Raw genomic sequence first — 12,995 nt, 5'->3', positions numbered from 1 at the left:
TTTAATGCCTTCAAAATGGACTCGGGCGAACTAGCGTGGGAGTTGTTTCTCTTCCAGAGTGGTGAGAAATAGATTTCTATTGTTCCTAAGTTACGCAGACCATGGTGCTGTGTTACAGGAAACAGGAACGGACTGAGACACGCACTACAGAGGTACTTAGGGGTCAAGCTGGTAACAGCGACTATTGTTACTAGTGGCAGAGCAAATCAAGTGGTTGGTCCCAGCTCTCAAACACCCCACAGGGTCCTGTCCCAGCCTGTACCATGTGTCTCATCCTAGCCCCTTACTCCAGAATGCCATGACCTCTGTCTGAGCTTCCCACCAAACACGAGTTCTTAGAGGGGTTTGTGCAAGTCTGAAGTGGCCTGACAAGGGTTAGGGCTGTTTCCGGGCAATCCTGTCACTGCAAACACAGCAGGATGCAGGTGTTCCTCGGGGTCCACTGAGTTCCCGGCACAGGGATTTCTGGGACAACCTGGTCTTTCCATCCTCTACTCAGAGCGGCCTCAGATGTATACTGCGGCCTTCAAGGGCGTGGGTCCCACCCAACAGGCTCCGCGAGTGTATGTGAAGGTCAGACAGGCTGTCTTCACTCTCTTCCCACCTCTTGCAAGCCTCCTGGGCTTGTGTCTCCAGAGGAGCCCAGTGACCTCATGCTTCTGAGAAAGCAAGGCTGGGGTGTGGGGGTGTGGGGTGCTGGACCATCAGGTGAAGTAGGGGGGGATCACCAAAGCGCTCACTCGCTTGCCTTTTACCAAGGAAATTTCTCCCTCCTTTCCAAGTTGTTTCCCTGAGGGAAATCTTTTTATTTGCTTTTAGTAAAATTTGTGGTCTCTTAAGAGTGGAAAGCAAAACAGCAGAAGGGAGGAAAGGTTTCTGTTGCTAACGGAGAACAAAGGAGCGGCTTGCCGGCCGCTGTCAGCCCGGCAGGGTCACCTTCTCTGTTCCTGTGACCTTTCTCCCTGCCTTTCTCTCCCATCCTAGAGGAGAGGCCCAACGACTTGTCATAGCCATCCACAGCTCCAGCTGGAACTGCATTCAGGCTGATGATGGGGCCTGGCCCTCAGGAAACGTTTCCTTTCTTGAGGAGAACTGGGGAGAGGCAGAAGGGAGGGGCAGGGGCGCTCTGTGGGAGCACGGAGAGAGGCGGCCATCTCTCACTGGCTTGACAACAGTGGGGATAACCTCTGTCCTTGAGTCTACCGCACATCTCTCTACGCTAGAAGCAGGTTCATTCAGAGGCCTCTGAAGTCTACTCCAGAATCAGGGTGTTCACCGGCCCCACATCCCTCACTCCGGAAGGTGTGGCGGCCTCTCAACTTTCACTTTTGGCTGTCAGTTTGGGGACAGCTGCCTTGGTTTGGGTATTAACTTCTCAGCCATGTCTCTTTCAGCTTTGCTTGAGGTAGGTAGCAAATATGGGTTGGGATTAAGCGGTTTCTTAGGCTCTGATGTCAACCTGACTGGCCAGAACTGCCCTTCCCTCAGTAGCTCTTCGGTGGATCGGGAGTCCGTGCACATGCTCCCAGTCCCCACATTAAGGCCCCTGGGAGAGGTCCTTGTAGTCTGGGCCAGGGAGCCCCCTACGGGGAGAAGGTGGTGGTCGTCTCCGCCTCCATGCTCACGGACGTGTGCCGTACATGGCGGCAGGAAGACCACTGCCGGAGACGTTCCTGGCTGAGGCAGCCCAAGTCCTTGAAGAGCTTGAAGAGGTCGCTGCGGAACTTGACGCCGATGAAGGCATACAAGAAAGGGTTGACACAGCAGCGGACGGAGGCCAGGCTGTAGGTGACGTCATAGGCAATGTTGAGCTGCTTGCTGACTTCGCAGCTGCTATTGGTGATGTTGAAATTGGCCACGGTCTGGGCCAGGACCACCCCATTGTAGGGCAGCTGGAAGACGACGAACACTACGACCACAGCGATGATCACCTTGATAGCCTTGTTCCGCTCGAAGTTTCGCGCCTGGAGCAGGGTGCGGATGATAACCAGGTAGCAGAAACTCATAGCCAGCATAGGCAGTACAAACCCAACAACCATCTGGGCCACTTGGATGGCGATCAAGGCCTCCACTTGGGCACTGACCAGGGAGCATCTCCACGTGTCCTCGCCGCTGTTCTTCTGGAGGCCGCTGTAGAGCAGCTCCGGGATAGAAAGGAAAAAGGCCAGCATCCAGATGCCTATACAGGACAGCTTGCTGATGAGAAGCACGCGGGCGCGGTGCCGGTGGGCTGACACGGCCTGGACGATGGCCACATAGCGGTCAATGCTGATACACAGGAGCAGCAACATCCCACTGAAGAAGCTTAATTTGTAGATGCCAAAGATGCTCTTACACAGGTAGGCACCAAAGATCCAGGACTTGGCTTCGCTGTAGGCCCAGAAGGGAAGGATCATGAGGAAGAGGATGTCTGCCACGGCCAGGTTGAGCAGGTAGGTATCCGTCATGGTCTTCAGCCTCTTGAAATAGATATAGGTCAGCACCACCAGCCCATTACCTAGCAGGCCCACGAAGCAAATGACTGAGTACATGAGAGGGAGGAACCAGGCCTTAAAGTTCCGCACATCCTTCTTGAAGCACACGGACTCATACAGGGTGTAGTCCACGGTGGTGTTCTCGCCGATGTAGTCGTCTGTGACCTCATCTTGGCAGAAGCACACCTAAGGGGGGAGAAAGCACCTGTTGAGCCAGCAGTCCCAGATCTCACAGTGAGGACGTTGCTTGGGGCTATTGCCCTCTTGCAGACTCGAAGACCTTAGACCCTTGGGTCAGCATCTCGGAAGGAGGAGCCCAGAAAACTATAGTCTTTCCCTTAAACCCTGAGTGAGTCTTAAGTCTCAGTGTGTGGGGCTGAAGAACTGGCTCAGGGGTTAAGAGCACGTGTTGCTCTTGTAGAGAAGGCCGCTTTGGTTCCTAGCCACGCGCACTGTGCCTCATGGCCATCTGTAACTCTGGTTCCGTCGACTCTGATGCCCAATTCTGACCTCATCAGGCAGCAGGTATGCATGTGGTACACTTATATGAATGCAGGCAAAAACTTTATACCCATGAAATAAACCTAAATAGGGACTGGAGGTTAATGGCTTAGAGGTTAAGAACTACTGACTGCTCTTCCAGAGTTCCTGGGTTCAATTCCCAGCAACTACGTGTTGTCTCACAACCATCTGTAATGGGATCCGATGCTCTCTTCTCATGTGTCTGAAGACAGCTACAGTGTACATTAAATACATAAATAAATCTTAAGAAAGGATAAAAACGGGGTTGGGGATTTAGCTCAGTGGTAGAGCGCTTGCCTAGGAAGCGAAAGGCCCTGGGTTCGGTCCCCAGCTCCGAAAAAAAAAAACCAAAAAAAAAAAAAAAAAAAAAAAAAAGGACAAAAACAAAACAAAATAAATCTAGATAATGTTCTCAGCATGTGTATTGAATTACTCAGGGAGGATCTTGTTTAAATGAATGTCCTGATGGGTAGACTGAGGCAGGACTAGAAGTCTACATTTCTACTCATCAGTAGCAAAGGTCTGGTTTTGCCAACTCTTGGGATATCTGATCCCATTCTCACTGATGGTAGATGGGAGATAGTCTAGGGCTTTGGGGGTCTGCTGAGCCACGCACATCTAACATACTTCTTCTCTGGGTCTGGGAGACAGAAGCAAATCATGACCCCTGTGCTGGGTCTTTATGGAGCTCTGGGCCCTGATTCTGGTTCCCTTTTTGTCTACAGAGGGTTTATCTTACTCTAAAGCGGCTCTGGGATGTACGGGAAAGTGAGTTTTTCTCCTGGAGCCTCTTTTAAATCCCAGGGGAGTTTTTTAAGGAGGGCTACAAAATGCCTCAGCTTTTGAGGGAAAAAAAAACCCCCCTATGTTAGGGTCCAGGTTGAGGAAGGTCTGAAACAGGAAGAAAAGAAGATCAAAGGTCTTCAGTAGGAATAAACTTCAGTTGAGGGACCACCCCTATGACTGTGGACCACCAATAAGAGACATGGAAACTTTCATGTCTCCGTGGTACCCACTGTACACAAATGTGTCTTTGGATGCCAGGGTCTGTGGGATAGAGCCCAGACCATGTGAGTGCCTTTCTATGGTGGCTCATGCCCCTGGAAGGAAGCGGCTCTCTTCCCCCACGCTCCCTCTGTGTTCCCACCCTCTTCCCACACCTCTTTGCCTCTCTTCCGGCAGATCCCAATCAGCAGGGCTCAGCTGTTCTGGGCTTTTTTTAGCCCTTTCGCAGGGCTGCAGGGTGCGTGTGGGGGAAGGTTCAGCAGCTGCTGTGATTTTTATCAATGGAGGGGGTGCCTGCCGCCTGCCTGTGTGATAGATGGACCACCGCAGATGGAAGGGGGTGGGGGGGCTTGAAGGCCCACTTTGGAAAGCTCACAGTTTCTCCTCTGGGTAGGAGACTTTCAGCCATTCAGTGGCAATCCACAGATTGCACCGCCATTGTGAGCCTGACCACAGGCTAAGGACAAAGTGGTGTTTGAGAGCCTTTCTTGGGGCATTGCTAACTCAAGAAGAGTCCATAGCAACCTTGTTTCCTGGTCCAGGTGTGACTGCAGCCTGGGGGCCCTGGGAGAAGTTAGTTGAGCTCGTTTGGCTCCTCATGAATGGGTCCTAGGCCTTAGGTCTGCGGCCCCAGGGGCTTAAAGAGCTTCTAGACCCTTTGGAGGTCAGTACTCCCAGCTTCTATGAAGTGTGCTCCCACATCCCCCCAGGCTTCTCCTCTCCCTTCTGCTCAACACCCCTTCCCCCAAGCTTGCCGCCTCTGCAGCCCACAGCCCCGCCACATCCGGCCCTGTCTGAACCCCCCTTCCCCCAAGTGAAAGACAAAAAGCAGCCACAGATGTCTTTCCTGGCCTTCCAGCCAGCAGTGCAGGAGGGGAGGGAGTGGTGATGGGGAAGGGGCCAGGCTAAGGGCTGCAGCCCAAGCTCCAGGGGGCCTCTGAGAGGGGTTTGGGGAACAGTGCCCAGCCTGGGGCCTGTTTCTGGCCTGAACTCCTGGAGAGCTGCCCCTCCGGCCTTAGGACCTGAGGGAAAGTCAAATTAAGCATTGCTTTTCCATCCAGGCAGCCCATTCCCCACCTTCAGAGAGACCCACCCCAACGGAGGAAACTTGACTCTAAGAGTTTCTCCTGATTCCGGTGGTTGGTGAGGCAACACCTTCTACCTCCATTGCTGGGGTGGAGAATGGAGCATTGGAAAGTGGGCTCTTTGCTCTGCAAAATTCAGACCCCCCCCTTGTTCAGCTCCCACCCTATCCTCTCTCCACTGGGTCGAAGACTCCACTCGCCCTCTCTCCCCTCTCCCCCCAGGCAAGCCAGACAGCTTTTCTATTTTACAAAGGAAACACAGAATGAGATCACAGGGACACCCCCCACCCTCCTTGGGCTGAAAGGCAAGAGGAGGCAGCCCTGGGTGACTGGAGAGTAAGCAGAGCACCAGACCGAGGGTCCTTTTCTCAGCTCACAGATGATGTGTGCACCAGCGTTCAAAACCAGGCCCCTCTAAGCCCTGTGCTGCACATGTCGCTCTGAGATCTCAGACACGGTTTCTATCTCCTGGGTGAGGGAGATAGGAGATGGGGAGATATAAAAGTGGGGGTAGGTTACTTCTCCCTGGGCTTTAATTTAAAGGGGGACAATGGAAGACCAGAGAGTGCCTGCCCCCTGTGCGCCTGCCAGGCGGGAGGGACCATCAACTTAACAAATGGCGGGTGGGTTTGAGTCTAGACCTTTCCTCTCCTTCCTGCGGCACTCCTGGCTGGGGAGGGGAGGTGGGGGAGGGAAGAGAGCTCTTGTCCTGACAGGAAGCCTTACCTGGAAAATGACCAGGAGAGCCACCACCAGCACGTTTTTCGTGGGCTTCCCTGTAGGAGACAAAGGAGATGATGTTACTGCCTGTAAAAAATGCTCTGTTATTAAGGAGAGTGGGGGTGGGGCAGGGGCGCCATTGGGAACTTTTATCCCTGGCTCCAGGCACCTCGGAGTTTGCTGAAAGAGAACATCAGAACCAGATTGTGTGTTTGAACACCTGGCCTGCTGCCCAGAGTCCCTGTCTTCACCTCTCTCCCTTCCGCTTTTACTCCCAGGTCTACGATAGAAACAGAACACCACCGGCCCCTGCTCTGCCCCCCTGCCCTGACCAGCTAGGCTGCTGCTGGTTTGCAGTATCCACTATACCCCAATAACCCCTCCAGACTGCTGGCCCCCCGCAGGGTACTTGCCCCCTTCCACATGACACAGGGCCCTGTGGTGGTCAGGATGTGTGAACACACAGTGTCCAACACTGCCTTGGTGGCAGGATCCACCGGTCTGGAAGCATTCCTTGATGGCCACATGGGATGCCTCACAGATGTTCTAAGGGAAGTGGGCTAAGGAAATGGGGATCTGCCTTCTCTCCTTTAACTTGTTTTCAAATCCCCTGCAGACAGAGACCACTGGTTAGAACAGGCCTGCATATGCCAGGGACAGCCCCTCATCCTGCTCAGAGCTGAGCCTTGGGCCAGCCTGGGCTGTATGTTCTCCTGACAGGGAAGCAAGAGGACAACTGGCAAAGTAATTTATGCAGACCTCTTATGTCCCCTCCCACCCTTCTTACTCCACATACTCCCCTCCCAGCACCCGGGGACCCTCGATCCACCTTCTTGGCTATTGACATCCCTTTCTAGCCATTGAATCCCAGTTCTTCAGATCCACAGGAGAGTTAGTCCCGGTGGGAACTTGCAGTCCAGAGTAGGACTTTGCTCCCTGAGGAGCTGAGGGCCCTCTGAAGGCCAGCGAAGCAGTACAAACCCAGAGGTTGCATGTCCTTGGCCATAGCGCCACCTGCTGGAGCCTGAGCTACATGACACCCAGAGTACCCGACATGTGCTCCAGGCTGAGGAGTCTAAGCTTGGTCATTCTTAGTACAAGCAGGAAGAGCCTCAGGCCACCCAGACAAATGATTTCCCCTTCTACATATTCTTCCTCATGCTATGTAAGCGTGTCTTACTAAAGCAGTTCCTATCCTGCCTCCCTTCTAAATATCTAGCCGTACATCTAGATAGAGACCTTTATGCTTAGCCCAGGCTCATGACTCCAGTCTATCTACTCCAAGTCCCTGCCTCACTAGCTCTATCTTTTTTCTGGGGACAGACAGTCACCGTCCCCTTATTGTCAGCTTGTGCTAGAACCTCTGGAGACAGACGGCAGACCATCACCACGTGGCTTCACAGCTCATCTCTCTGACACACACGCCCCCTCTAACTGAATTTACCCTTGGCGTCCCCCGAGCTTGAGGTCACATGTCCATACTTAACCACACTATTTTCGGGGTCTGATGCATAGCCCGCCTTCCCCTGACTCATTTCAGGGTTCAGCGTTCGAGGTTTCGTTCAGCCTGTCAACCGTTACTGTAGAGAAAGCCCAATCTGACTGTCAGGGACGGCGAGAAACCCCTGAGGAACAAGAACCTGTTTCTGTTTTACTCTGGGTCCTGTCCCAGGCCGTTTGCAGTCACCATGGCGGAGGGGCTCACGGGTGGGTGGGTGAATGAAATTGATGTCTCATTCCAGGGATGTTGGGTATGGGGTGGAGGTTGTGGGGGGATGGGTGGACTGTTGTTGGGTGAGCCTGGGTCCTGTAGATCCAGGACAGGCCATTTTCAAGGCAGTTAGCAGGAGAATTTGGGGGAATTTGAGCATGTGGTGACCGAGGAACCTGGTTAGTGGCAGTGAGTCAGACGGCTCCCGCCTGCCCGTCAACAGTCAACAGTCTGAAAGTAACCGCTCTTGAGCGGCAGCAGTTGGGAATGTCAGTGCTGAGGAGGAGTGGTTGACTGAGGTGTTGGGTGTTTCCTGAGTGCTTGGCTTTGCAGAACGATTATGATGAAAGGAAAACTCCCTAGCATTCCAGCCTGACACCCTCCTAACCCCCCACCCCACAACTCCCCCCTGCCCTAGCCTGACCCCACCCCCATTCCCTTCCCCTACCCTAACTCCCCCCATCCCCCAGTCTAGGAAGCCTTCTCCCACTCAGGTCCTAAAACTCCCTTCTGCTCATTACCCCAGCCCCTCCAGGCTGTCCAGGAAACCATGGCTGTCTGGCATCTGGCCCAAGAGTCGCCTCAAGCGGTTTCCTCTCTGGACCTTCTCAACCACTATAGGGGACACGCGAGAGGGCAGAGGCAGAAGTGAGGATCCAGAGAGCAGATAGGAGGCAGGGATATGAGGGCGGGTGGGATCTTTTAATTAGGGTACCAACTCTGTCACTCAATGATACAGTTGGTCCTTTACCGAGCTCTCAGTGCAGAGAACTGTCCACATGTGGGACAGGCGCTGCTCTCCCGGTCCTCACGGATACCCTGTAAGGCCGTGACAATCAGCCCTAAGGTCACCCAGCCTTCTGGCTGTGGAAACCTCACTAATAGCCCCTCTCCCTAAGTCTCTCCCCTTCATAACATCTTGACTGAGTGTGATTCCTTCTGTATTCTAGGAAACAGACCCAGAAGTGTTAAGTCGTTTATCTGGATTCACACAGCCACTAAACAACAGATCGGAGATGGGAAGGAGATCTCTAGGCTGGGTTTGCATAGCCGAGTCACCTGACATTTCTGATGAGCCTCAGGGGCAGAGGGTCCTCCACAGATCGAGGCCACTCTTGCTCTCTCTGCTGTCTCTGGCCACTCGCTTCTGTTGCTTCTACACCTCCCTCTCTTGATGTTGGTCCCTCCTCTGTTGGATACAAGGATCTGTTGTCCCCAAGTCCTTCCAAAACACACATTTCATCTATTTGGAAAAGGGCGGGGGGGGGGAGATTTTGCTGGCTCCCATTCTTTTTAGGATGATGTGCGGACTCCCTGATGCTGTCCCACAGAGCCGTACCAGATCACCCCAGCCTGGCTTGCTTCTTGGGACATCCACTTTCCCTGACTCCCATCAGCCTTCATCTTTCCCTCTTTCTTGCTGCTCTGTGGCCTTCACCAGAGCGGACTGACGGTGAGGCCAAGGTGCATGCACATGGATGTGTGGGTGCATACCCACACGGAGGCCAGAGGCTGACATCAGTGTCTCTCATTGAACCTGGAGTTTTCCAGTTCTGTAGACTGGCTGGCCGGTTATCCCTGCCTCCCTAAGCCTGGTGTTACTTGTGCACACTGCTACACACAGCTTTTTTTTTTTTTTTTTTTTTGGTTTTTTTCGAGCTGGGGACCGAACCCAGGGCCTTGCGCTTCCTAGGCAAGCGCTCTACCACTGAGCTAAATCCCCAACCCCTACACACAGCTTTTAAACTTGGGTTCTGAGGCTCCAAACGCAGATTCTCATGCTTGAGCGCCAATCACATTCCTGACTCTCAGGTCCCTCATTTACTTTGCTGGCTTAAGGCTGTAGGGTCTGAAGGCCCTGCCACATCCTGGCCCTTCGTTATTAGGTCTGACAGCTTCCACACACCCTTCAAAATACTTCAGGACATTCACAACTTTGCCTTTTGTTCTCCCCCCACCCCCACCCCCACCCCGGAGCTGAGGACCAGAACAGGACCTTGTGCTTGCAGGCAAGCGCTCTACCACTGAGCTAAATCCCCAACCCCCCTTTTGTTCTTGAGTCTTGTCCTTACACCTTCTTGGGGAGTGCTGTCTCTCACTGTCATTGTCACGTGTTGATAAACATGCTACTCTCCCCACCGGACTCTGTATTCGTAAAATTCTCAATGAGCAACACAGGTGACTAGAAAACAATACCACGCAAAAAAGGAGAGTTTTCTTCTAGCTACCCTGAGCTCCAGTGTTGTTCTCCATGGCCAGGTTTCTGGAGGGTCACAGAGACGGACCCTGAATTCCCTTCTGCCACCATCTATGGCTAAGCTGTGAGACACAAGTCTTTCATGGGCTCGTCCCCCTCCCCCTTATCTCCGATTTTGAGAAGTTGTGCCGAGATCTGTGGCCCCAGTTCTTGAAGGTGGGAAGGGCACATCAGGGCTGCTCATTCAAATCATGAAAGAGGCCGGCTTAGCCCCGGGTTTGGAGTTTTTCATTTTGTCTAACAGAAACCAGGTCCCTCTCACCCACCTCCTGTCCCTGCTGGGTAGACGAAGAGTGAAAAACAGACTGTTTGTGGCCCACCCGTCTTTTCAACTGCACCCGAGCCTGTTTCGAGCAAGGTTCTTAAGCAGTTTCCCACCAGCACACCCGCACTTCAGGGTTAGCTATTGGGGAGCTTTTTAAGTTGAATTAAAAGAAGCAAGACTATTCCTTCTTCTAGGACCAGAGGTTGCCCCACCCCCTCTACCAAAGCCATGAGTTTAGCATCCCCAAACCTAGTCCAGGAGAGACTGTGTAGTGTCCCAGTGCCAAGGAAGGCAGGAGTTGCGGTGGGAGCATTTACGCCACGGAAATTGGCAAGCAGTGTAAATTCAGAACCTTTCTTCTGTTCTGGGAGCCATCTTTTAAGAAGGTGGAGAAGGTCTTTGATGGCTGGTGTGGACTCTGGGACTATGGCTGGTGGAGGTAGATACCTAGACTTAGAAAGTAAGCTGCTGGAAGAGATAGATATTGGATTCTAAAATGTGCTTAGAGAAGATGATTCCACCCATCCGTCCGTCCGTCCGTCCATCCATCCATCCATCCAACCATCCACCCAACCATCCTTTCAATACTTAGACCCAAAGCATCTGAGAGGCAGAGGTGTAAGAACAAAATTCTGCTTCCCACGAGTTCAGAGCCAGCAGAGATGGTCCCCACTATATACCTGCCACAGCTGGACCCAGATCCAGGGTGCAATGCATGCTGGGCAGGAGAGTCAGAGATAAAGGTGTTGCTGGCTGTTTTGTGGCTGGGAGGGGTGAACCAGGGAACCTTCACTTTTTAAAGTCAACCCCTTGTGGCTTTGAGGCCACAGTACTGCTTTACTTGCTGGTGAGCGGAACCCTCTAGGAACTTGGCTCCTTGAACCCCAGCCGGGTCTGACTCTGCAGCCGAGATTTAAGACTTGTAACTGGGGTGTCTGGAGCTGGTCTAGCCGCTCAGTGCCTACCGGGACTCTCCTTGGCGCTTTGCTGTAGACACTGAGACTCGGCTGGAAGAACACAGCTTTTTAGAGAGAGGGCTGTGGGCGTGTGGGCTTTCGTTTTAGGGGCTGTGCTGTGCCCAGAGGTCTAGCTACAGCTTCTGCACGTGGGACGTCACCCGAACCACTCAATTTTGTGTCAGTCACTCGTCCTTTAACTTGCAAAGAGGCACGAAGCCTGGGATGTGTAGGAAGGAGGGAGGGAGAGACAGACAGAGACAGACAGACAAACAGAGAGGTGGCAGCTTGTATTTGTGTCACATGACGCACAGCACAGCTCCCATCAGTTCACTCCTTTTTATAATCCCATGAGCATGGAGACTTAAACCCTGGTTTAACAGGAGAGAAAGGAGGGACCCAGAGAGGGAGCAGGGCGTCCTGAACTCTGTCAGGTGAATTTTCTTAGTCCTTAGAGGTACCAGAGAACATCACCCATCACTACCAGCTGAGAACACATACTAGCCAGGTCAACAAGGTCAGCTTGGCACTCTGTTCATTCCCTGCTGCTTGAGAGGACACTTTATTCCCCATGTCCCTCTTGGCATCCATAGCTGTTTCCTCCCCTGGGTCTGGAAGAGTGGGTACATCCTCTCTGAAAGCAGCCACCAGTCCACACCAACTGCCCTGCTTCTTCTGGAGGCTCCCCTCACGACCCCCTATCCCCCAACCCATGTTCATTGCCCGGAGTCTGGTTTTGTGTCAAATGTTGGCTTCTCTCGTGAGGAAGCTTACTCACCCAGGTCCATGATGCTCTCTGGGCAGTTGAAGTCACACAGGAAGGCTCGGCTTGTGTCTCTTGTCTCTGTCTCCAGTTACCCCTGTCTGGGGAGGAAGTGGGTAAGAGCCCCTTTTTAAGTCATGAGAGAAGCCACCCTCCCACCCCTGCTCCACCCCGGCACCTCCCTCAGAGTCTTCTGTGAGCACAGGGTATAAAAAGAGAGGTAACCACACTCCGTGGTCATAGGATCCTGAATCACTGAGTCGTTTGCATTCAGAAAGCCCCTGGCAGTACCTTGTAGAGTCTCGGTGAGGAGCTGCTCCCATCTGTGCGTGCCCAGTGCCTGGGTGGCTGCTCTGGGGCTCAGGAGTCAGAGATGTATGACATCCTTCTCTTTGTCTTGAATGAAATTCTCCATTTCAGAGTGCACTTGAACAGCAACTCCTGTCCCAGGCGCCATCAGATGGCCCCCACGTCCAGCTGCACAACCAGGGTGAGGTCCCTTGGATGGTTGGGCCGGCAAGGCTTCAACAACACAACCACAAAGTGAAAGTTTAAGTGTTTGTTTTTAGTATGTAAGCTAAATATCACAGTATGTAGATACTAAATATGAGAGTCCCTGTAGCTCCTAGGCTTTTCCCACTAACAGAGAGGACATCAAGTCCAAGCCATTATCCAAACTGGTTCCCTATGAAGAACTTTTATTTTTGGTTTTGTGAGACAGGGTTTATCTGTGCCCTGGTTGTCCTAGAATTTGCTCTGTAGACCTGGCTGGCTTCGAACCCATGGAGCTCTAGCTGCCTCTGTTGCCCGGTGCTGTTATCAATGACATGTGCCACCACAGCCGGCCTTTTTTTTTTTTTTTTTTTTAATTTTATTTTTTGTTCTTTGAGACAGTGTCTCCTGTGTCCTATACTTAGGCTGGCTTCACACTTGCAACACGGCAAAGCGATGACCATAATTTTCTTGCTCGTACCTCCTTTGTGCTGTTATAATAGGCATGTGTGACCACCCAATTTCCCCTGCAGGAGACTGCTACATTAAAAAAAATATATATTTATATATATATATATATATATACTTTTAATTGTTGTACATGTGTGTATGATGTTTGTACACATGTGTATGTATGCACTCATAGGCACGAATGTGGGAATTTTTATGCCATCGCATGTGTGAAGATCAGATGATGACTTCAGGTGTCAGCCTTCTTGCATTTTGTTGGAGGCACCGTGTTTCT

The 12,995-nt window shown here is 52.4% G+C and overlaps 1 protein-coding gene across 1 annotated transcript; it reads right to left on the bottom strand.

Moving 5' to 3' along the window:
* Positions 1-773: 773 nt before the first annotated feature.
* Positions 774-11,861, bottom strand: Ccr7 (C-C motif chemokine receptor 7). Its single transcript, XM_032912342.1, has 3 exons — positions 11,774-11,861; positions 5,813-5,862; positions 774-2,660 (listed from the first exon to the last, which is right to left on the bottom strand). Exons 1-3 carry the CDS (start codon positions 11,781-11,783, stop codon positions 1,584-1,586), a joined length of 1,137 nt encoding a protein of 378 aa, XP_032768233.1. The 5' UTR covers positions 11,784-11,861; the 3' UTR covers positions 774-1,583.
* Positions 11,862-12,995: the final 1,134 nt, after the last annotated feature.

Source organism: Rattus rattus, chromosome 9 (genome assembly GCF_011064425.1).
Source record: "Rattus rattus isolate New Zealand chromosome 9, Rrattus_CSIRO_v1, whole genome shotgun sequence".
NCBI classification, from domain to species: domain Eukaryota; kingdom Metazoa; phylum Chordata; class Mammalia; order Rodentia; family Muridae; genus Rattus; species Rattus rattus.
Note: the sequence above shows the minus strand (reverse complement) of the source record. Positions and strands in the feature narration are given on the sequence as shown.